Below are 26,723 nucleotides of genomic sequence, written 5' to 3' on the forward strand. Positions count from 1 at the left end.
GGAATAATACATATTTTTCTTTTGTTTCTGACTTATTTCACTTAGTATGTTTTCTAGGTTCATTTATATTGTAAACATTGATCAGTACTTCATTTCTTTTCATTGCTAAATAATATTCCATTGTATGTATATGCTACATTTTATCTATTCATCTGCTCATGGGCATTTGGGTTGTTTTCACTATTGTGAATAAAGCCACAACATATATTTAGGTATGACTTTTTGTACAGACACATCTTTTCAATTTGGGGGGTCTATACGTAGGAGCGGAATTGCTGGGCCAAAGAGTAACTCTATGTTTAACTTATAGGGAAATGCAAGACTGTTTCCAAAACAGCTCCATCATTTTATATTCCCACCAGAAATGTACAAGTTCCAGTTACTCTAAATTCTCCTCAATACTTATTATTATCTCTGTAAAAAATTTCATTATTGTAGTCTTCCTGTTGGATGTGAAGTAGAATCTCATGTAGTTTTGATTTGCATTTCCCTGAGGTCTAAGGAAGTTGGCGTCTTTTCATGTGCTCATTGGCTATTTATTTTCTTTATAATAACTTTTTAATATCTTGTCTGCTAATTCTAAAATCTTTGTTAGATGTGGGCTAGTTTTGACTGATTCATTCTTTAAGGGACATATTCTTGCTTCTTTGCATGTCTGATAATCTTTTTTAGTTGCCAGACACTGTGGATTTTATTTCTTTGATTCTGGATATTTTTATGTTTCTATACATATTTTTAAGCTTTGCTCCAGACATAGTTAGGCTACTTGAAAAATCATTCAATCCTTCTGGGTCTTGCCTTTTTTTTTTTTTTTTTTTTAACTTGAAAGAATTGAGATGTAATTGACATATAACAGTACATTAGTTTCAGGTATACAACACAACAATTCAATATTTTTATGTACTGAAAAATGATTATTATCATAGTCTAGCTAATATCCATCATCACTCATAGTTAAATTTTTTTTTCTTGTGATGAGAACTTTTAAGATCTACTCTCTTAGCAACTTTCACATATACAATGCAGTATTATTAGCTATAGTCATCAAGCTGTACATCACCTTGCTAGGACTTATTTACTTTATAACTGGAAGTTTGAACCTTTTGACCACCTTCACCCATTATACTCTCCATTCCCTTCCCCCGACACACCTCAAGCAACCACTAATCTTTTCTCTTTTCCTATGAGTTTGGTTTAGTTTTTTGTTGTTCCCATTGTTTTATTTTTACATTCCACGTATAAGTTAGATCATATGGTATGTGCCTTTCTCTGACTTATTTCCCTTAGCATAATGCCCTTGAGGTCCATTCATGTTGTTGCGAATGGCAAGATTTCCTTCTTCTTATGGCTGAGTAATATTCCATTGTGTATATATGCACATTTTCTTTATCCATTCATCTATCAATGGACACTTAGGCTGCTTCCACGTCTTGGCTACTGTAAATAAGGGCACAATGAACATGAGGGTACATAAATCTTTTCAAGTTAGTGTTTTTATTTCCTTCAGACTAATACCCAGAAGTGGAATTGCTGGATCATATGGAAGATCTATTTTTAGTTTTTTGAGGAATTTCTATTCTGTTTCCCACAGTGTCTGCACTAATTTACACTCCCACCAACAGTGCACCAGGTTCCCTTTTCTCCACATTCCTTACTAACACCTGTTATTTCTTGTCTTTTTGACACTAACCATTCTGACAGGTGTGAAGTGGTATCTCATTGTAGTTTTGATTTGCATTTCTCTGATGATTAGTGATGTTAGCACCTTTTCATGCACCTGGGCCTAGCTTTTAAGATTTGTTGGGTGGGATTAGAGCAGAATTCAGTCTAAAGCTAACAATTCTCCACATCTGATGCAAGACCTTTCTCAGTACTTTCATCTGTTACCTTTCTCTAAGGGATCAAGTCCTATGCTGTCTGTTCTATCTGAAAACAGTTGTTGCACATATTGTGCTCAGTCTTTTGTTTTTAAGATTTTATTTATTTACTTGACAGAGAGAGACACAGTGAGAGAAGGAACACAAGCAGGGGGAGGGGGACTGGGAGAAGCAGGCTTCCCGCTGAGCAGGGAGCCAGATGTGGGGCTTGATCCCAGGACCCTGAGATCATGACCCAAGCTGAAGGCAGATGCTTAATGATAGAGCCATTGAGGCGCCCCCAGTCTTCTAGTTGTTACAGCAGAAGGGTAATTTTGGACCCTTTTCTCCTATGGCCACGAGTGGAAATTTTTCATAATTTTCAGTTCCAGTGGATTTTTTTGATTACTATGTTGTTGCTTCTTCAATTTATAATTCTTTTCATTTCTATAAGATTTCATACATATTAGTCTATAATATATTATATACGTCAGCAGTTTCCCTTTTGCCTAACCCTTTAGATCTTACAGTCAGAGCATTCTCCCTATTTCGACAGTCCCTTCCCTATTGCCACTGAAATAATTCTTCAGAGAAAGTCTCTCCTTATACAACACAACAAAAAAAAAAACTTCAATGGTTTCCCAGTATTCACAAGATTTTAGTTTGGTATTTAACGGTTTATCAAAATCTGGTTTTAGAGTCTACTATTCCCGTATCTGAAATCTCTGCTGCAGGCAAGTGAGTCTATCCCTCCAAATCTTATTTTTCTTCATGTCACTTGGCCTAGAGGACTCCCATCTTCATCCAGTCCTACTAAAATTCTTTTTTTTTTTTTTTAAGATTTTATTTATTTATTTGAAAGAGAGAGAATGAGAGAGAAAGAGAGAGCATGAGAGGGGAAAGTGTCAGAGGGAGAGGCAGGGAGTTTGATGCAGGACTCGATCCTGGGACTCCCGGATCATGACCTGAGCTGAAGGCAGTTCCTTCACCAACTGAGCCACCCAGGTGCCCCAGTTCTACTAAAATTCCCCCTGTCCTTCAAAACACAGCTTTCTTTCTTTTTTTTTTTTTTAAAGATTTTATTTATTTATTTGATAGACAGAGATCACAAGTAGGCAGAAAGGCAGGGAGAGAGAGAAGGGGAAGCAGGCTCCCCGCTGAGCAGAGAGCCCGATGTGGGGCTCGATCCCAGGACCCTGAAACCATGACCCGAGCAGAAGACAGAGGCCCAACCCACTGAGCCACCCAGGCGCCCCAAAACACAGCTTTCATATCAATTCCTTCACTAATTTCACCAAACTGAAATTAATTTATCTATCTGAATTTTTTGGCATTTCTGATCTGTACATTCATAAAATGCTTATTAAATTCAGCTTTGTACTGTGTATACTTTTTCTTTTGCTTTCAGGTTCTTTCAAAGTTTTCTCAAGCAAAAAGCAACTGTTCTGTGTTCCCCGCAATGCTTAACAGAATGCCCAGGACTTAGAAGCTGTGAAAGTGGTTGAGAGAGTAAGTAGACTCAGTAGTCTCTTACCTTGGTGATGTCCGTGTGATCTTTGAGCCCGTTGGTCACGCACCAGTATCGCCACACATTCAAGGCATACCGCGTGGCTTTGGTGGTGTTTGGGCTCACTGCGCTGGTACACAGATCATTCAAGTCATCATTAATATTAAATACAGGAAATTTGTTGAGCTTAGTAGAATAGGCTGGAAACAAAAACAATAAAAGCGATTAAAATAATTTGCCATTCCCTTCTTTGGAGGATTACATCTTGGGATCATGTTAAATAACAGAAATCTCCTAAGAGATAACACTTTAAAAAATGAAATGTCTATCAGGGGTACATATACTGGAATAAATAAAGTAGAGAACAATATTTCTAGCATGGAGTCAATGCGGTCCCTACCATTTGATCCTAGTATTTTTGCTATACATAGCAAGTGATGCACTGATGCAGGCATTCCAATAACAGAAGGAAAAAAAGTGAATGCTGGAAAACAAAGAATGTTCTGTCTAAAACTTTCACTGGAAATAAAAGGCATTTATATGAACAATAACAACAACAAAAATAGAAGGAATGAGGGAAGACAAGTTACACATCCTTTCTCTTTACCCTCAGTGTATGCAGAGCTGTTAATTCTCTGTGATATAGTGTTTTCTGTGCCATCCCAGACAGCCTTGTACTAAATGGTGTTGGCATGTTTCTTTAATTCTTTTCACAAATGAACAAAGAGGTATTTAAACCCTGACTCCCCAACCCATCAGCTGGCTTAGAATCAGAATGGAAGGTAAAGCGAGAACAACTTTACAGGGAAGAAGGGAGAACATGCCATAGGGGCTCACATCATCTCAGAGAAGGAACGGATTTTATTTTTTTTTAAAGATTTTATTTATTTATTTATTTGACACAGAGAGAGAGAAATCACAAGTAGGCACAGAGGCAGGCAGAGAGAGAGGGGAAACCAGGCTCCCTGCCTAGCAGAGAGTCTGACATGGGGCTCGATCCCAGGACCCTGAGACCATGACCTAAGCCAAAGGCAGAGCCTCAACCCACTGAGCCACCTAGGCACCCCAAGGAACGGATTTTAAATTGCAATTGCCAAACTAAATCAGATGAAAACTAGTTTCTCCTCAAAACTGTGGCTCAGTTGGTCAAGCAACTGCCTTCGGCTCAGGTCATGAGTCTGGAATCCCGGGATCGAGTCACACATTGGGCTCTCTGCTCAGTGGGGTGTTTGCTTCTTCCTCTGACCTCTCCCCTCTCATGCTCTCTCTCTAAACAAATAAAATAAACCTTTAAAAATAAATACATAAATAAATTGTCATTGAATAAAAAACAACAACAACAAAGTGGACTACCTTAAAATGAAAACAATGCAGGGGCACCTGGGTGGCTCAGTGGATTAAAGCCTCTGCTTTCAGCTCAGGTCATGATCCCAGGGTCCTGGGTTCAAGCCCCAAATCAGGCTCTCTGCTCAGCGGCAAGCCCGCTTCCCCCCTTCTCACTCTGCCTGCCTCTCTGCCTACTTGTGATCTCTCTCTGTCAAATAAATAAATAAAATCCTAAAATAAAATAAAATGAAAACAATGCCAACCTCTAGTTAATCTAATAGTTCTGATCCTCTCTAGAATGTTTCTATGTTCAAACAAGGCACTAAGAGGCTGAGAAAGAGCCAAACAGAAAGTTGGTGCAATTATCAATGTGATCTGAAAATTCCTTCCACTTTGCTTAACTCATCTCACCTTCCACTGCCCCCCCACGAAGAACTCCCAACCACCAGCTCCTGCTGTCCCCAGCATCCACTTGTGCCCAAGACACCACATCAACCTTCCCCACCTGTAGCCTGAGAAATCTCCCCATAGTCTTTGTACCAAATAGTGTCTTTTTTCCCATTTCCAATTCCAAACTCACTTCTACACAACCTTCCCCACATGAACTGAACTCCCTTATTTTCTCCAGTATGTGTCTCACGTTTGCTTTATTATTCCTTAGACCTGTGACGGAATTGTGTCCAGAAGATCTCCAGATGGTTTGTATTGCTCCTTAAGACTCTGTCTTTACCCTTTAAGTTTGCTGTTGAACTGTTAAACACACAATCTGCTTCAATAATTGCTTGGAGCAAAAGAGAAATAAACAGTGCTAGAAAGGCTATCTGAAGGTGCTGTGTCACGTGAGTATATCTCTCTCACCACCCTCATAAACTGAGATAACTCTATTATTTCTGGGACTTGCTTGATATTAATGAAAGGATTCTAGTATAAAATTTATTATCATTACATCTAGTGTTAATTGAATGTTTATTATATGCCAAGAGTTATCTGTAATCACTAAGCAACTGTGTTGTTCTCCTTATTTTACAGATAAAGAAACTGAGCCTCATACATTTAGTAACTTCATACATCACTCATCCAATATTTACCAGGGTCCTCTCTGTGCCAGGCACTGGGCTGTCCCCAAGTCATGGAGTTAGCAAATGTTAGAGCTAGGGTTTGGACCTGGGTTCCACTGACTCTATGCCCTGACCATCACAACAAAGGAATCATGTACTCCATGGATAAAGCTTCAGTATGAAATACAATTTAGATATTAGTCACTTATGAAAAGTATATTCTGGTCCCCAATATTTACTTGTATTAACCTTCAGTGAGGAGAACTAAGTCTGATTTCTTTATACAACCACTACAGTTCCACTGTAGTGTTTCTTTGTTTTTAAACAACCACAACAAAAGATTTATTTGCAACACAGCCTAGTCCCCATCATTTCAGTATAGCATGGGAGTAGAAAAAAGGCACACTGTAAGATAGGATGTTTAGGTTTAATTATTATATGAAACAATTATGTGGCCTTAAATAATTTCATTTTTAACAGAAGACAGAGACTGTACATTGAAAATGGAAAACAGAATCCTAGTACACAGAGAAACAGGTAAAGAATGCTTGTATGCTTACATAAAAGAAATTGTGTGAAAATGATTAAATGACACATATGCTTCTTTTGTTTTTTTGTTTGCTTGTTTTTAAAGATTTTATTTATTTATTTGACAGAGAGCGAGACAGGGACAGAGGGAACACAAGCAGGGGGAGTGAGAGAGGGAGAATCAGGCTTCCCCGCTGAGTAGGAAGCCAGATGCAGGCTCGATCCCAGTGGGATCATGACCTTAGCCCAAGGCAGACGCTTAATGAAAGCCACCCAGGCACTCCAGCACATATGGTTCTATCATAATTATATTTAAAGAGTGAGTAGATTTACTCAATACATTACTTTATAAAAATTCTGGTAGAAGATGTAAAGCTATGCGTCAAGGAAATTTTTAGGAGGCTCTACTGATGGAGAAACAAACAAAAGTGAGGACTTAAAACTGAATACAGGAGAAAGAGGGACTACTTTAAGACTTGCATTTTTCTTCCATTAGAGAACATGCAAGCTTCAAGCTCAAGGTTTGGAAGAGCTGGCCATGGGAGCAGGGCTGGACGGTGGGGTTGTGTACTTACTCTAAGGATGGCCAGATGGAAACAACTACCCTGCTCGCTATGCATGATTAACACCTACATCATTTACAGCATAAGCATTGGCAAGCATAGCATAGAAAGTGAGGGAAATTGCTGTGAAAAGCCACCCTTAGAGTCAGAGAGAGAAAGGGCATTGCCTCAGGAAACTCTAGGCAGCTGCACCTGACATAGGGAAGGAAAAACAAAAAGCTGCTGCAAAAAGCAAAAAAATGGCTGAATGCATGCCTCTGTCAGGTAACACTTCCCCTTTGTCTGCATTTGAGAGTTCCCAGTGCCCAGCTAGTTTTCAACTTAGATACTCTGAAGAGAAGCCCATTTGTGGGGACTTCTTTGTCCACTCATTACAGCTGGCTGAAGTTCACTTGCAAAACCTGTTGGTCAACTATTACCTTCAAGAAGGAGCTGTGTCCAGATATATCAAACAAGAGCCTTTAATAATGTCTAAGGAAATCCCCGTAAGCTAGCAGTAATGATAAATCTAGACTTTCATTTTAAAATGTGAGCTCACAGGAGCGCCTGGGTGGCTCAGTCAGTTATTTGACGGACTCTTGATTTGGCTCAGGTCATGATCTCAGGGTTGTGAGATCAAGCCCCGGGTTGGGCTCCACACTCAGTGGAGAGTCTGCTTGAAACTCTCTCCTCCTCTCTTTCTGCTCCTTCCCCTGCCCTCACACTTTCTCTCTCTCTCTCAAATAAATAACCTTTTAAAAAATTGTGAGCATCCAAACAAGCATCACTTGGACCTGGGGAAAACCAATATCATGAAAGTTACCAAGTTACACAATAAGGGCAACTAATTCCATATTCCACCCTCTCAAAATTAATTCAATGTGAAAAAAATTCAGACGATCACAAACAAATCATTACATAGATTTGAGAACACAATTCATCCTTGAAACAAGAACAGCTTTCATTGGAAAAGGAAAAATAGGAGAACAAGACCCTGGAAATTTAAAATTGACAAAACATAATTAAAAAATACTTAATAGAAGAGCTGAGTATTAGAATGAACATGGCTAAAAGACAAATAAATGAGATGGAAGGAATTTTCCCAGAAGGGCAAGCAAAGTCATAACAGTGTTTAAATTATGAGGACAAAGTTAAGAGGCAAAGAAGATTGAGGCAGAAAATTCAAAATATAGCTTATAAGAATTCAAAAGAAAAATTATGAGAGGATAGAATAAAATAAATAGTGAAAGAAATAATACAAGAAAATTTCCAAGAATCAAAGAGATTTTAATCTTTAGGGTGTTAAGTCTCATGAACTGTCAAATATACATACTGAAGACATATCTTCATACAGAAGATATATATAAACATATCTTGGTGAAATTTACAAGATCTAAGAATAAAAAGAAAATTTGATAATCTTTATCTGGTAAGAGAAAAGTCTTTAACATAGTAATAAGAATCAGATTTCTCATCTGTGACACCACATGCTAAAAAATAATGACTCTCGTCTTCTCAGAGTTGTAAGGGAAAAAGACTATAAAATGAAGAATTCTATTACCTACTTAAGGTATCATTCAAGTGCTAGGGCAAAAGAAAGATATTTTCAACCATGAAAGACACAGCTTCTAAGAACAAGTTAATAAAAGAAATGAAAACTTAAAAATGATGGCAGGAGGACTTCCTCTTAGGGCTATAATCGAGTAGCTGGTATTATACTATCTTCCCTGCTGAGAATAAATGAATGAAATGAAAATATAAATAAATGAATAAATGAAAATGCACTGGAAAATAAAAGTGACTGGAACTCAAGGAGCAAAATCCTGGAGCTATGGGAAATGCACAGAAGTGAGTTCTGCATTGATCATTAGGTTTTCCTCTTCAATCACTTGAAGAGCTGCAGTGCAGGTCATAGAGCCCAAACAGAAACAAGCAGCCTGAAGTCCACATTAGTCATCTCAGGGAAACAAGTATTAAATATCCAACTACGGGCCTAAAAAGCAGCCAGTACTTGAGAGTTGGACATCCTGGAGGAAGGGAACCATGGAAAAGTGAGCCAACATTTTGCATGCAATTTTCCTTCCAGGAATTGGTGATTCCTAAGCTAAACAGGCACAGGCAAGATGCAAAGAAACCAAGTAGAAAGGAGAAATAACTAAGAGGAAACTGCATGGCACCGAGGAGTCAAGAATAGTAACAAGGCCTTCTAAGGAGAAGACTTGGTAACAATACAGGCTTTGAGACCCAGAAGGGATTAACTGTAAGAATAAGAAACACTGGAAATACAGATGGTCCCTGACTTATGATGGTTCGACTTATGATTTTTCAACTGTTCGATGATGTGAAAGTGATAGGCATTTAGTAGAAATCATAATTCAAAATTTGAATTTTGATCTTTTCCTGGGCTGGGCGATATGTGGTAGGATGCTCTTTTGTGATGCTGGGCAGAGACAGACAGCCACAACTTCTAGTCTAATTCATGATCACAAGGGTAAACCACCAGAGACTCAAAACCATTCTGTAACCACACGACCATTCTGTTTTTCATTTTCGGTACAGTGTGAGATTTTCAAATTATGTGAGATATTCAACACTTCTGTATAAGTGTATATATTTGTGTTAGATGATTTTGCCCAACTAAAGGCTAACATCAGTATTCTGAGTGCATGTAAGGTAGGCTAGGCTGAGATGTTTAGTAGGTTAGGCATAGTAAATGCATTTTCTACCTAAAATATTTTAACTTATGATAGGTTTATCAAGATATAATCCCACTGTAAGTCAAGAAAGATCTGTAGAACAGTTTCAGATGGATTAAGGTGATCTGCCTACCTTATTTGCAAGCTAGCAGAAATTTAAATCCTCTCTGGAGGAAGGATAACATCTTCAACAAGTTTTCATACACAATGGCCAGAATTCAATAACATTAACAGGCATACTATAAAATAAGACCAAATGAATGAAAAATAAGAGAAAAATCAGACAATATGATTATCTAGATACTGAACTTGTCAGACATGGATGTGGACTTTAAAATAATTTTAATATGTTCAAGGAAATAAGGAGAAGATAGAGAATTTTACCAGAGCATCAGAATCTATTAACAAAATGGAAATTATAGATTTTTTTCCCTTATTTCTCTTCTTCCTCTTCCCTTACCTCTCCTTTTCCCATTTTCTTCCTGAACTTTTCAATTTCAAAGCTGCTGGTGGGGCAGAGCAAAGTAGGTATCTATTTTCCTGGAATATGTGTGTGTTGAAGGGGCTGTGACGGCTTAGAGTGAGGCATGAAGCCTGCCCAGCAGGGAGTATAGGAAATTGACTGGGGCAAGAAATGTGTTTCAGTGGGAGGCAACAGAGCCTGAACTCAGAGAGAGAAACAAACAAACATCCCATGCAGAGGTAGCCAGGCATGTGGTATGATTGCCTAAGCAGGGTAAGGAGGACACCCACACAACAGGGGGGGATATGGGAAGAAGCCTTATGTGAAAAGTCAGAGTCACTGGAGTGAATAGGGCTTCCCTGTATGGGAGTGGCCTGATGACCGTGTGGAATTCAAACTAAGCAAAGCATCCTTCAAAATTAAAGGTGAGGGGCGCCTGGATGGCTCAGTGGGTTAAAGCCTATGCCTTCAGCTCAGGTCATGATCCCAGGGTCCTGGGATCGAGCCCCACATCAGGCTCTCTGCTTAGCAGAGAGCCTGCTTCCCTCTCTCTCTCTCTCTGCCTGCCTCTCTGCCTACTTGTGATCTCTGTCAAATAAATAAATAAAATCTTAAAAAAAAAAAAAGGTGAAATACAGGGGAAGTCATATAAAATAATGAATATATTTGTTATTAGCAGTCAAGTATTAAGTGATAATAAAGGGAGTTTTTCAGGCAAAGGAAATAATCCAGGATGGAAACACATTGATACAGCAAAAAATAAAGAATACTGGGAAGATTGAATATGTAGGTGAATTTAAATGAACACAGCTGTTTAAAACAATACTAATGGTGTCTTATGGGGCTTTAAATGCATGTAGAATTAATATTCATTACTATAGCACAAAAGAGTGTAACTGGAGCTAGTTTTGAAAGGTCTTTGCATTATCTAGAAAATGATGAAAACACTAATTTAAAGTAGACTTTAACAGCGCAAGGATGCATATTTTAATCTCCATGGTAACGACTACAAGAATATTGAAAGAATATATAAGTTCATAGAGGAGGAAAATGGAATAAAAAAGACTTCTTTAATCAAAAACAAGGCACAAAGAATAGATAGGACAAAGCAAAAAAAGGTAGGATTATAGACTTAAACCTAAATGTATCAATTATTCCAGGATCAATAGTCCAATTAGAAGATAAGTGATGTCAGGGTGCCTTAGTGGCCCAGTTGGTTGAGTGTCCGACTCTAGGATTCAGTTCAGGTCATGATCTCAGGATCATGAAACCCACTTTGGGCTCCATGCTCTTTCTCTCTGCCCCTCCCCCATTTGTGCTTTCTCTCAAATAAATAAACCTTTAAAAAAAGGTAAGTGACATCAGTCTCAATAAGAAAAAAAAACTCAGCTGTGTATGTCCTCCTTACACATAGGAATAAATAGGGTAGAAAAGCTGAGAGTAAAAGGAAGAAAAGAAGGTACCCTATGTAAACAGTAAAGAAAAGAATGCTAGTATAGCTATATAGACAAAACGAACTTTAAGGCAAGATGTATTACTATAAAGAGAAATGTTTTAAAATTCAACAGAAAGATGTAATAATCCAAATTTCTATCTAATCACATAGCCTCAAAATATAAAGAGCAAATGTAAGAATTTTTAAAAAGAAATAGGCAAATCTACAACTAAGATTTTAATATGTCCTTTTCTATAACTGACATAACAAGTACACACTGAAAATTGTATAGATAAAGAAGATTGAAATAATGCAAATATCAAACTATACTTAATTGATACACAAAAAACAACATATTGAACAACCGCAGAAGACACATTCTTTTCAAAGATACATGGCCCTTTTACCAAAATAGAAATGCTAGACATAAAGCAAACTTCCAACATTCCAAAGGATTAAATCATTCAGAATATCAGCAGAATTAAAATATAAATAAATTACAAGAGCATAACTTTAAAGCACTAAGCAATAATATGCTTCTAATAAACCCCCGATGAAGGGGGAAAAAACAATGGCAATTAGAAAATATTTCAGGGACACCTGGGTGGCTCAGTGGGTTAAGCCTCCGCCTTCGGCTCAGGTCATGATTCTGGGGTCCTGGGATCGAGCCCTGCATCGGGCTCAGCAGGGAGCCTGCTTCCTCCTCTCTCTGCCTGCCTCTCTGCCTATTTGTGATCTCTGTCTGTCAAATAAATAAATAAAATCTTAAAAAAAAAAAAGAAAATATTTCAAACCAAATGATAATAATAATATATATGTCAAAGTTGTGGGAGGCACTTACTGTAATATCTATAGAGAAAATCATAGCATTGGATGCAGAGATCAGGAAAGAAAGGTTGAATATCAACTGAACCAGGAAATGATAAAAAGAACAACATATGTACTCAGAAGAGTAGAAAGAAGGAAACATTACAGATAACAGAAATCAATGCAATAGCAAATTTATAAGTAAAAAAGAAGTAATGCCAAAAGATGGATTTAAAAAGACTAACAAGGGCGCCTGGGTGGCTCAGTGGATTAAGCATCTGCCTTCAGCTCAGGTCATGATCCCAGGGTCCTAGGATCAAGCCCCCCATTGGGCTCTCTGCTCAGCAGGGAGCCTGCTTCCCTCCCCCTCCACCTCTCTCAGCCTACTTGTTATCTCTGCTGTCAAATAAATAAATAAAATTTAAAAAAAAAATAAAAAGACTAACAAAATAAATTAATTGGTAAGAAAAATGAGAGAAGGCACAAATTGCAACACAAAGAATGAAACAGGGGTTATCACTACAAATCCTACAGATAGTAAAAAGATATTATGAACAACTTGATGCCAATAAATTTGAAAATTTTTATAAAATGGGCAAATATATAGGAAAGCCACAACCTACTACAACTGAACAAGAAATATAAAATTTAAATAGTCCTACATCCATTAAAGAAACTGAATCTGTAATTTGAGATATCACACCACACACACACACACACACACACACACACACACACCTCCTCCAAGGTGAGATGTATTTCACCAGCAATTTTTTTTAACATGTAAGGAACAAGGGCGCCTGGGTGGCTCAGTGGGTTAAGCCGCTGCCTTCGGCTCAGGTCATGATCTCAGGGTCCTGGGATCGAGTCCCGCATCGGGCTTTCTGCTCAGCAGGGAGTCTGCTTCCCTCTCTCTCTCTGCCTGCCTCTCAGTCTACTTGTGATTTCTCTCTGTCAAATAAATAAATAAAATCTTAAAAAAAAAAAAAAACAAAAAAAAAACATGTAAGGAACAAATAATGCCAAACCTAAAAACTCTGCTAGTGAATAGAAAAAGAGAGAATAGTACCCATTTTCTTTTTAAGGACAGAATAACTTTTCTATAAAAAAATAAGACAAGAACAATACAATAAAAGAAAATTACAGGCCAACACACTCATAAACAGACACAAAAATCCTTAACATGATATGAGCAAATTGAATGCTTACCTCACACTACAAACAAACAAAAAACAATTCCAAATGGATCATAATTTATATGTGTATGGTAAAACAACAAAGCTTCTAGAGAAAAACACAGGAGACCATCTTCAGGACCTTAGGGTAGTAGCATATTTTTAATGGAACATCAATATTATTACCTCAAAAGTAAAAGATTGATAAAAGAATTTCTTTAAAATTAAAATGACATTTATTAAAATGCACCATTTAGAGGGTGCAGAGGCAAGCCACATAGTGAGAGATTTCTGAAGTACGTATATCTAACAAACCAATTAGAAGGCAGCGAGGCCAATTAAAAATGGGTAAACTTGGGGCACCAGCGTGGCTCAGTGGGTTAAGCCTCTGCATTCAGCTCAGGTCATGATCCTGGGGTCCTGGGATGGAGCCCGCATTGGGCTCTCTGGTTGGCAGGAAGCCTGCTTCCCCCTCTCTCTCTCTCTCTGCCTGCCTCTCTGCCTACTTGTGATCTCTGTCTGTTAAATAAATAAATAAAATCTTTTAAAAAAATGGGTAAACTTGAATGGAACTGTATAAAATAAGAAATACCATTAATTTTTCAGGAAACATAAATTAAAATCCATCCACCAAAATGTCTAAAATAAAAACAAAATCTGCAAATATCAAGCAGTGATGAGGATGTGGAGCCATAGGAACACTCCTACTTGGCTGGTAGGAAAGTCAATTTGCATACCCACTTTGGAAACTAATTGGTACTATCTACTAAAGGGGAACGTACAAATATTCTATGATCCAGCAATGCTACACTTGAGTATATACCTAACAGAAACATCTACATGTTTACTGAAAGGCGTGTAACATGAGAGTTCATGAAAGTAAACTCAATAATAGAAAGCCTTGAGCTGGAAATACTCATATGTTCAAAAACAACAGAATGCATATGAAATTGTAACATTTTTTAAAAAGATTTTATTTATTTGTTTGACAGAGAGATCACAACTAGGCAGAGAGAAAGAGAGAGAAGGGGAGGAAGCAGGCTCCCTGATGAGCAGAGAGCCCGATGTGGAACTCGATCCCAGGAGCCTGAGATCATGACCTGAGCCGAATGCAGAGGCTTAACCCACTGAGCCACCCAGGTGCCCGAAATTGTAAAATATTTATACAATATATTATTATACAATAATGACAAGGAATGGACTACTGGAATCAGTAAACATAAAAAATATGGATGAGGCCCACAAATACAATGTTAAACAAAAGAGGCCAGACACAACATAGTGAGTTGAAAGGGCCCACTTACGTAATTCAGAAACAGATAAAATGACTCTTATCTTGAAAATAACAAAGTGGTTGCCTGAGGGAGGAAACTAAAGGAGGGCATAGGAGGGGTTTCTGGGTTTCGGGTAATGTTCTATGTCTTCTTCTAGGTGGTGTTTTCAGCAAAATGCTTGCTTCAGAAAAATTAAACAAGCTGTACATTTTTTGTGGCCTTTTGTGTCTATAAAATTTAGTAAGAAAACTTTCAAAAAATTCTTTTTTTTTAAATTATAAGATTATTTACTTATTTATTTAGAAAAAGAGCACAAACGAGGGGAGGAGCAGAGGCGGAGGGAGAGAGAATCTCAAGCAGACTCCATGCTGAGTACAGAACCCAACTCAGAGCTTGATCTCAAGACCCCGAGATCATGACCTGAGCTGTAACCAAGAGTCCAGATGCTTAACTGACTGAGCCAGCCAGGCGCCCCTAAAAAATTCTTAAAATTAAAAATATATATAAACTTAATCAAAGAAGAGTTATATCATGTACCTGGGTGGAAAGGCTCAATATTAAAAGGCTGTTTAATTTCTTCAAGTATTCTTTAATGCGGTGTAATTCTAATTAAAATCCCCCTTTTTGTAGTTTGTTACTGGTCAGGTTTATCTGGGAGAGTAAATGCATGAGAAAAGGAAGGCAATTTTGAAAATAATATTTGGGAGGCTTTGTCCTGAAAGATATAAACATGTAGTGTAATACTGTAGTAATTTCAAGTTTAAGCTCTGGAAAAGGGAGAAATAGATCACTGCAACAGAAGAAAGTCCAGAAAAGGCCTGCGTAAATATGCAAATTGAGTATATAATAAAGGTTCCAATTCAAATTGCTGGGGAAAGGATGGACTCTTCGATAAATGCTTTGAGATAGGGGGTATAGCTCAGGGGTAGAGCATTTGACTGCATAAATGCTTTGAGATAATAAGCTATTGAGTTAGAAAAAAACAAAAGCAAATTTAGATTCCTACTTCATACCTCATACAGCACATTTCCAAATAGATCTTTTTCAAAAGGCTATTGCTATAAAGAAGATAATTTTCATGATTTGGGGAGTAAGAAAAGCCTTTCTCAGCATGATACAACCAGAGCTATAAAAAAGATTAACAACTCAGATGACATAAAAATTCAAAAGTTCTGCATTGAATAAATTTTAAAAGACAATAAACAGACCTGGAGAAAATACTTGTAACACATAAAGTGACAAAGTACATATGAAAATCTCCTTTAAATCAATTGGAAAAAGATTACTCACTAGAATATGGGCCTGGGATATGACAGGTAATTATTCATAGAAGAAATACAAATAACAAAAGCATTAATAATAATAAGACATTACAATCAAAAGAAGATATATTTCATTTATCAGACTGCCAAAAACATAAAAAGGTCCAGATCTAAGCATTAGCTAGGATAGGGGGAACTTGCACTAGTTTAGGAAAATATCTGGAAGGATGGTTAGTATTTACCTCTGTGAGACTTACAAGCTTTACAATATGAATATATTGTTTTTCAAAGTTATAAAAATTAATAGGATTTTGGAAATGTATATGTAGGAAAAGTAAATGTTTTTTATTTGGCCCAGGAATTTCTCTTGTAGAAATTTATGCTAAACATTTAATCATAGATACATACAAAAATGTATGCTTAAGGATTTTTTTTTTAAAAGATTTTATTTATTTATTTGACAGAGAGAAATCACAAGTAGTCGGAGAGGCAGGCAGAGAGGGAAGCAGGCTCCCTGCTGAGCAGAGAGCCTGATGCGGAACTCGATCCCAGGACCCTGAGATCATGACCTGAGCCAAAGGCAGCGGCTTAACCCACTGAGCCACCCAGGCGCCCCTTTAAGGATGTTTTTGAAGGCAAATTTTAAAAAGTGAAAATCCAACCCAACAAAAGCACCATAAGATGGATTTTGGTACTACTATGCAATGGAAAACTATATAACTATATAATAATCACACTTTCAAAGGTTAAAGATCTTTTACAAATGTACAAAACAGTAAATGCAGATTGACTACAATTTTTGAAGGACATCTATACATAAAAATTATAAAATAAAACACCAAAGTATTACTTGAATTGTTTTTATGGGTAGTAAAATTCCTGTGATTTTTATTTCCTCCTTTATTATTAGTATGTGCCAAATTTTTCACAATGAATATTTATTTTTGCCTTAACAGTTTAAAAGCATTATAAATTTTAATCAAGAAAATGCTTTTTTAAGAAAACAATAGTTCGGTCTGAAAATGTTTGCCACCAATTCAATGTTTGCTTTTAACATAATCTTTTCAGATAATATATCCAAACATGAAGTATTTTGTACATGTTAGACATTTTAGTTGATATCTTCTCAGAAAAGATGATTATGAATAAATTAAATGAGTAAAACTTTTATTTCATTTATTTTTAAACATTTTATTTATTTATTTGACAGAGAGAGACAGCAAGGGAAGGAACACAAGCAGGAGGAATGGGAGAGGGAGAAGCAGACTTGCTGCTGAGCAAGGAGCCTGATAGCAGGCTCGATCCCAGGATCTTGGGATCACGACCTGAGCTGAAGGCAGATGCTTAATGATTGAGCCACCCAGGCACCCCTAAAAAACTTTTTTTTTTAAAAAGAAAACATTTTCTGGGATGCCTGGGTGGCTCGGTTGGTTAGGCAGCTGCCTTCGGCTCAGGTCATGATCCCAGCGTCCTGGGATCGAGTCCCGCATCGGGCTTCTTGCTCAGGGAGCCTGCTTCTCCCTCTGCCTCTGCCTGCCATTCTGCCTGCCTGTGCTCGCTCTCTCCCTCTCTCTCTCTCTGATGAATAAATAAAATCTTTAAAAAAAAAAATAAAAGAAAACATTTTCTGAGTTGTAGGCTAAATATTACTCAACTTGAATTCTAATATTCTTCCCCTATTGGGGAATAAAATTTGACATATTTTATTTATTTATTAGTCATGTCTTAAATGTGTAACTTGTAAACAAATTTAAAGGTAGATTCCTTGTTACTTGAAGTACCAGGAAAACATAAAGTATAACTATTTATAAAGAAACTTTAAAATACCACACAAAAATACAGCTATTGCTTCCATGTGCAATATTCAGCTTTCTGTGAGTAAAGACTGGTGGATTATTCATAAGATATGAAAGAAATACATTGGCATTTCTGCAAGACAAGTGACTGTGATAAAGAACATTATATTTTCTGGTGTTTTAATATTTTCCTTTATTAAATAATTTTAGTGACACAACAAAAACATCTGAAGTTAACAATTATAATCATTTTGAATAATCATTCCTATTCTGCCTAAAGAGTATCATCAAATATGCTAAATGCAATAAATTGCACATGGGGAGCTATATCTGACCAAAAAGATTTGCCTAAAACTAAGGAAGTCTGAAAACTGACATCTACTTAGCTTGGTATAATTTTGTACAATTGGCTGCAGAGGTCAGAGACAGTGAGTTTGTAGCGGAGTCTCTTTCATTAATAGGATTGTTGGACCTGGGGCTCCAGGAAGCATATGATTAATTCAGCTGTCCGAAAGGGACTTTCCTACCATATGGGCTATGTGTGAGCATACTCATGCAGAAACGCGTCTCCTTCCATGTGAATTCCCCCTCCTTAATGGTTAGAAACAATACCTGGGGCAACCCTCTCCAGTCCCCTCTCTTCAAGAGCTTTGTACTATCGCTCAATAAACTTTGCTTTGCTACCTACCAAAAAAAAAAAAAAAAAAAAAAAAAAAAGAAAAAAAGAAAGAAAGAAAGAAAAGAAAAGAAACAACACCTAATATGGAATAGTCTGCTTAATGTTCATTGACTATATCCTGGGGTCTAATGCACAGTGACCAGGACAATTTTTTTTTTTTTTTTCCCAAAATGTGGCTTGTTTTAAAATTGTTTGTTGTGTCTTCAAAAATCAGCCAGCTTTTGCAGGAAACCACTTATTAAATGAAGGAAGACTGGTCATATCCAAATAGATACAAAATACTGTGATTAAAGCATGCTCTCATTATGGAGACATCACTCATGCTCATTAGCTGATTTTTATCAGCCTTTTTTTCTTTTCTTCTAAGCATGCATGTGCGCGTGCACATGCGCACACGCACGCACAGATGCGTATACATACACACACGCGCGCGCGCACACGCACACGCGCGCGCGCACACACACGCGCGCGGGGGGGTGGGCAGAGGAAGAGGAAGAGAAAGAACCCCAAGCAGGCTCTACGCCTCATGTGGAACCTGACACTGGGCTCCATCTCAAGACCCTGAGATCATGACCTGAGCCGAAATCAAGAGTCAGATGCTTAACCGACTAAGCCACCCAGGTGTCACTATTGGATTTTCCCATTACATCCTTAAATTTTAGGCTGTAACGACAAATACTGAAAACAATAGAAAAATACACGACTTTAGAGACAAATATTATACACACAATGGAATAAGCCACTGGGACATAAAACTAGAATTTTATTTAGAGCACAAGTACACAGACAAATATGAAGCAAAAACAGTGAGCTGAAAAAGATGGAAACATCTTAGTGTGAAAAGCAGTGAGCAGAAAAATAAAAGTGAAGCCAATAGTATATTCTTATTAACAAAAAAGTTCTACCATATTAATACAAATATCAACTGGCAGAGGATTAATTAGCCAAGAGCATCACAGTCACACATCTTAACATATTAACAGAAATTTCCCTTCACTTCAATACACCTTTCTCCTCTTTCACAAATTTCAATTGCAGCAGTTTAAAAAGAGAATTTTAAAATAGGATTAGAGTGAACATCAGGCACACATGTGCTTTTTTCACATAAATCAGTTAAAAGCCAAGTGGCCAGAAAGTATATCCAAAATGTCAGTCTACCAAATGGGGGGGAAAGTAAATGCATCTCAAAAGAATAGTATCATTTTTTATAAAAATTTTCGAAGTACTAATTGTGATGGTTCTATTTCTACTTTAACAAAATGCCTGGCATTAAATTCTACTGAATAAATTGACAAATCTGCCTTTTAAATCCCAATTAACTTCTAAGCGGTAGAGTAAAAGAAATCTTAAAATTATTTTTATAATTTGTAAAATGGAAGACCTTATTTAAGTCGAATATAGCATTCTTTTTACTAAACAATCAAAGTTCTTCACTTTAACAGATAAAAGGGTCATTTAAGTGATTCTGTTGAATCCAAAATGCTTCGTCATTCCCTTACCAGGTCTCAGGCCTATGGGGTTACAGTTACATTTCCAGATTACAATGAAAAAGGTACAAGCTATTGCTCACAATGGGGTTAATCTGACAAATCTATGTCTAATTTTAACAGTGAAAAAAAGCTCAAAGTCATGATGGAAACATACTCTATAAATTAGAAGCCTAATAAATATATATGCATTATTTAATTAAAAAGCCCTGGGCATAAGGGCCTCAGGACAGACATTTAAAATGTACAGAAAACCCAGGTGGGTAAAAAAAATCCAAGAGCAGGATTCAAATAAACATGCCCAGCTATCTAATAGAAACCATTAATTATCAGGATATATCATGCCATAATCTTTGGTGTCCAAAATATAAAAAAGATTCTAAGTAGAAAGGCCTTGCCTGAAAGCCCCCAATGCAGGAATCAAGAAATACTTTAGTGTTGCTCTGAAGGCCACTGAACAAGGGCGGAACTTCTTTAGAACATACATAATTGAATTTCCTGTTATTGCTTTATCACCTCTATTGAGGGGTAAATGTTTAAAGCATATTCTGGAGAAAAGGCTCACAATTAAAATCCGCCTTTCTTTTCCTTGAAGCAAAGAAGTGGCAGGGGCCTTGATGAATTAGTTTTAATATTCTTAGAATTAAATCAGCAATTTCAGCAGCAATGTTTCCAAATACAGCACTGGCTGTCGCCATGTATCTGACAGTCACACAAAAAGCCTCAATATAATTCAGGAGATTATCCCTTTATTAAAGGAATCTCATAATTAGACACCCATTGAACAGACAGAATGAAACCCTGCACTAAGCAAGGAATTTTGGTGTGTTGGTATTAAAATGCTCTTAAGGAAGTAGCCTTCTTTTCTTAACATTTCATGACAGTTTCCCTTCCATTTTAAGAGTATAAATGTATAATGCTATTTCCCCCATGTGGAATTTTAACAAAATATAAAATTTATTCACCAAAATAATTTTCTCTCTACTTTCAGAGTGTGTTTGTAATTGCTGAGGCAAGATGAAAATACTAGGAACCAAACTAAAGACAGTTGGGCATGAAAAAATTCTGACGGTTTAAGGCAAATAAATACATTAAATAAGCCCGTGTGAATGCTGAATATAGAAGTTAATACTTGGGAACTCTGAGGTTTCTACAGTCCCTAATAAATACATTTAAAAAGCTAAATATTCTTATCAAATGCATTTCAAACAATAAGCCATAACCAACAAAAATAATGTTGCTACCTCAGAGCCCGGTATTAAGTCATTTACCTGGATAGAAATAACCAGATAAAGGTAATTATGCTGCTACATTGTCATTCTATTGGATTTCTTTGTAATGTGTTCAAGTATCAGAAGAACAAAAAAAGATCTGAAGTAGGGGAAATACTGGAAAAGTTAAGAATCCTTGCTTTTTCTTTTTGCAAACATTTCCTTTCTAAGAGTTGGGGAAAGTCTAGAAGAAAATCTGACCTGGAATTACACATGTGAAATAAGATTCTGAAGTTGGCATCACTTGACAACTACAATATTTCCTTCTGTAGAGGCCACTAAGTGCTGGCTCCAAATATTAAACAACTAAGTACATATTTTTACAAGTCGCACATACAAATGTTGACTGGCACAGCCTTTTAGCACAGTTTTTCTGTTTAACTACAATAAGTGATAGCAGCAATGGTTAACAATTCCACATAAACACCACAAACACAGATATGAAAAAGCACCTACAACAACATGCAAATCTCAACAGTGACATCACTGAATATTACACAATGCATAGAAATTGTAATGGTTTTTGGCAAGATGGTTTTTTTTTTTTGTAACAAATACTTTATAAAACAGAAGTTCTGTTATAAATGTTATTTAAAAAGTTGTAATATAATGAATTGTATATATAAAAATTCAGTTAGATAAAGTTAATCTGAGTGGATTAATCCTAAAATGGACCTGCTACTTCATCCAGTATAAATAATCAATTATAAATTAATTTCTAGTGGAAGCATACTAAGGTATTTGATTTATAAAATGTAAGAATTACCGAAAGTAAATAGGCATAAAAATCACTTAAATACAGTATGCACAATTACTGTTAGGATTCCATATTGCTGATGTCTTCCTAATTCTACTTACCACAAATAAATAAATTGTGCCAAAGCATTTTCAAATCTCTTTGAAATGAATGGTAAAAATATTCTCTAATTCCAGTGTAATACAAAGAACATCAGAAGTCTAGCAAAATTCAACATTGCATTCAAAAGACAAATAATTCCACTGTACTTGAAGAAAAAAAATCCTAGAATTTCACCTTTTTTCTCCTGCTATAATCTGGTAAATATAATTTATAAAATAAAAATTTGTGAAAATTTTTTATTTTTATGCTTGAATTCCTCTTTAGAAGGCAAAGCAGGAGAATAAAAGAATTTACAAATACGTATTTCAACATCTTCCTGCTATAGGTCTTCCATTAGTTCCCATTTTTCCTCCCTGCAACTAAATTCACTTCAGAAATATTCTAATTATGTTGATAGAAGTTCGATCCTTTGGATTGAATATATGTCCCAAACCTTTGAGATTATATTTTAACCTTTCCATAGGGTAAAAGAGGGTATTATAGACTGCATTCAAAACTAGTGATATAAATACCATGTAGCTGGATATACAAATGATTACCACACTAAGCAAGTTATAGATTAAGCAGTTCATAATCTATAACTGGAAATCGTACACTTGAAAACTGTAGTTTTCCCCTCTGTAAATGAAAACTATATATGAATGGGGTAAGTGGAGAGATGTTCATTAAAAAAAGAAAATTTACGTTTAGAGATTATTCCATCAAATTTCAAAAAGAAAAAGTTGCTAAAATCAAGCTGTAACTGTATAAAATGACAAGTGAGAATTCACATGTAAAAATAGCCTACTTGGAAACTGGCAGCTTGACTGAGGGCTTAAAAAACTATTACAATTTTGAAAACAAGAAAAGATACCCTTTCCTACTCAGTGGAATGTAGGGTGTCTTACCACCCTCAACTCTTTTCTGTGAACTAGAAGTCAGGGTGCCTGGATTCTAGTTCCGGTTCTGACTCTAACAAGGTGTGTACACCTGGGCACTCATTAATGTCTCTGGGGCTGTTTCTCTCTTCTATAATAAAGAGGGGTAGGTTAGAGCAGATGTTTTCAATCTTTTTTCCAGCCTCTACGTGGAGGATGTGTCACAGAGGTAGTAGCTCATTCAGTCAGGTGAGTTTCAAAGTAGGAAGGTAGGGGCATAGGGAACATGAGATTTAATCAGCATTTGAGGATTCCCTTTGCAAACTCTTAACTCCTTGCTCTCCTTGCTCCCTACCCCTAAAAGGACATGGTGACTCCTGTTCTTCATAGCACTCAACAGCACTGGGCTAGAGGATCCCTTGGATCCTTTCCAGATCATCCTTTATATTATAATTCAGCAAAGATGATGGTGTACATTAATATTCTAACCTAATTAATATTCTGATCAAATTAGTACTGAATTAATACTGAGTGTAATTCAACAAAGTCATAGTTTACGTAACAACTCAATTTAAATGTATTAAAATGCTGTCTTTAAAAAGTAATGCAATCTTTAATACCAAATCAGGTGTTTTCCTTCAGCTTTGGCAGGCCCAAATGATCAATTTACAGATAGGATGAAGCATGAGAAATTCTGATTATCTTTCTTTTCTCTAATTAGAAGTGAAATCAGAGTTGTTGGCAGTTTTCCAGTATCATCCCCTTTTCTGTTTTTGTATAATTAGGAATACACCAATCACTAAAGGATGATATATGCAGTATATTTGTGTCCCAGTTATATTCTATAGCAAGGATCTTAAAATCATCCCAGCTTCATTACTTTGTCTTATGAAAAGCTATACATTCATTTCATCTCAGCTAGATCCAGTGAGGAGGAGAAGCAATGCTGAATGCTATGCCTTAAAGGGTAAAACAAAACAGAACTGAGGATGCCTTCGACAATGGTGTTTCCTAATAAGCACCTCTCTCTCTGTACTTGTATATGGTAATATGCCAAGATCTGATATAAAGGAAATCCATTTGACAAAAAAAAAAAAAATCTATTAAACTAATTGATAGAAAACTTAATTCTTTAGTGTTTATAACCTTTTTTTTTTCCATAAAGGAACCACTTAAAAAATTAGCTTACTGTAACAAATGATCACACACTCCCCTTGACTTCTCCTCTAGGCTTGGAAATTTATTTCCTTTATCACATAGTTGAGTTTTTACTTAGAGATGTTAAATATTGCAGCTATATTTTGACCAGAGAAATATAGATCAAAATACTCCTTTCCTGTAGATAAAGAAATCCAGTCACAAGAAGCCTGATTAAAATCAGAAGTGTTTGTCTCTAATATATAGAACTGTGGAGATAGTCAAATAAAGAAAATCTGAACAGTTTCCGGTCTCTCTAATTCTGAGAATCGTAAGGATAGTATTTTTCCTCAAAAACTTCCTGTTAAAAACTATCTTTATTCATTCATTCATTCATTTACTCATTCATTCACTCATCTATTTAGGAGGCTCTATGCCCAATGTGGGGCTTGAACTCATGACCCTGAGATCAAGTCACATGCTCTGAGCCAGACAGGTACCCCAGAAACAATCCCAACAGATTAAAAAAAAACCCAAAATATTAACAACAAATTCCTATATTAAATATTGTTAATTTGCTGGCACCAAATCTGCAGTCAAGATCAAACTCCTTTTGATCTTCCTATTGACTGCAAATTGACAATCAATATCGTCTAAGATAGCAGTATTGGCTCTTGGGCTTAAGAGAGAGATTCCCTCTGCCTAGAACTCCCCCTTACCCTGTCTGATTTATAAAAACAAATGACAACCACTTTTAAAAGTATAATTACTTCTGCACACACTCATCTCCAAGACAAAGCTAAACGTCCTTTAAAAAGTGAGATAAACTTTTGCTCTCTACACATGGCCAGGGGAAAACAAAGTGCTGAATGTTCCATCTCAAAGTAACTAAAATAATGAAGCCTAAACAATGCTGTACTAACAAACATGCCAGGTGATGGCACTGCTCGCAGTCAATCTGGAGACAATGAATATTGATGATTTTATTACACCAGAGATTTCATTTATAATTTATCACTTCAGAGAGTATACAAAAGCCAAGGAAATCACTTTGTGAACAAGCAGCTACAGCAGAAAAGGACAGACTTCATAGTATCTGGATCGGGTTTCAGATCCTGATGCTCTTATGTATTAGCTGTGATATGGGCAACACATTAGACTCCTCTGGATTTCCTTATCTATAAAGGAGAAATAATCATACCCTCAGGGTAAGTGTGAGAGTTAGTGAAACAACTTACAGAAGCACTTAGTACTCTGGTGCATTTTAAGGACCCAGTAAATGACAGTCATTGAGGATAATCTACACCTTCTTATCCATGTGTGTAACTATGTGAACACAATGGACAGTGCAGGAATGGCTTTGCCTTCATGCTGATTTTAAAACAGGCTCTAAAGAAGATTCTCCTCAAAATACTCAAAGCAGTATTAGGTATTCCACAGCAAACCAACATTTTCAATGGCTGAATAATAAACAAACTGCAAGAGTACAAAGTTTGGGAAAAGATGCAAAACAGTATTGGCAGACTTTTTGGTGAGCTCTCAAAAAAATGAAATGACACTTTTATTACAGGATCTTTCATAAACTCTTTGAGGGCAGGGGCTATTTTACACATCTTTGCACCCTTCCCAGTGTCTAGACAATAGATGTTCAAGTACTTGTTGATAGGACTATAAATTCTCATCTCAGTGAAGTTATTTGATTTCATGACATCTAAAAGCTAAGCCATATGACCTAGACTGATGGAAGTTTCAGTTAACAATGACCCAACTGAAAAACCAAAGAGACTTGATCTACCCTAGAAAAATTTCAGGCTGTTCTTTTGCGCATCAGGAAGTAACTTAACATAGGGAAAAGTGAATTAACACAGGGAAAATTTAATGCAGGGAAAAATATCTAAAAAATAACAAGTATTTTAAGTAGAGGGCATATTACAAATCATATTCAGACCACCCCTACAACCCATGATAAGAACTGGAACTTTAAGAATAAGCTCTATTGGATAAACATCCTGAATAGCTCTAATTTTTTCAGACATTATGGTTTTTTAGAGAAAAATTGCTACCATTCATGGTTTTCAACAGCCAGTCACTCACATACAACAAAGACTGAATTTTGCAGGTATATCCCCTAAATGCTGATAGATGGGTTTGACATTTTTTGTTGTGGACAGCGCAAAACTTCCAGTGTCATATGAGGGGCACTGTCTCTTTTTTATATGACCTTACACTGACCTAAAAGTGTAAACTTTGTAAATATGGTTTTATTGTTATTGTATGAACCACAGGATTGCCTGGGAAGGCAGCACATTCAGTTGTAGTAAATACCCGCTGGACTGCTGAATTTTCACTAAAGAACATGTACAATATTTGGCATGTACCACTGCCACAGTATGAACATTAACTTTTTTTAAACTAAAATAACAAAAATGGCATCTGGCAGTAGCATGTTTTCAGTATTGTTTATATAAAAACACAAAATTTAGAGGTAGTTGCTGATAATTTTTTGTTTTTTTTTTTTTTAACCCAAAGAGATACTACAGTTCAGCTAAACTTCTACCAAGCCATTCTTCAGAAATTTTTTCTAAATCTAGATCACAATGTTCCTATTTGGTTTGAGTTATCAAAGCAAAATAAAATAAATAAAAACTCACATTCTCAATTTAACTGTTTTTCTGAATGAAAATGCGATAAGATGAAATAGGAGAGAC

At 36.3% G+C, this 26,723-nt stretch overlaps 1 protein-coding gene across 2 annotated transcripts in view; it reads right to left on the minus strand.

Moving 5' to 3' along the window:
* KIAA1958 (KIAA1958 ortholog) overlaps nt 1-26,723 on the minus strand; it is a 160,946-nt gene that overhangs the window by 14,339 nt on the left and 119,884 nt on the right. For both annotated transcript variants that reach the window (XM_059411046.1, XM_059411047.1), the window contains one exon: nt 3,391-3,563. In XM_059411046.1, coding sequence (XP_059267029.1) covers nt 3,391-3,563 — 173 coding nt within the window. The remainder of the gene's footprint in view (nt 1-3,390; nt 3,564-26,723) is intronic.

The sequence above is a fragment of the Mustela nigripes genome, chromosome 9 (assembly GCF_022355385.1).
Source record: "Mustela nigripes isolate SB6536 chromosome 9, MUSNIG.SB6536, whole genome shotgun sequence".
NCBI classification, from domain to species: Eukaryota; Metazoa; Chordata; class Mammalia; order Carnivora; family Mustelidae; genus Mustela; species Mustela nigripes.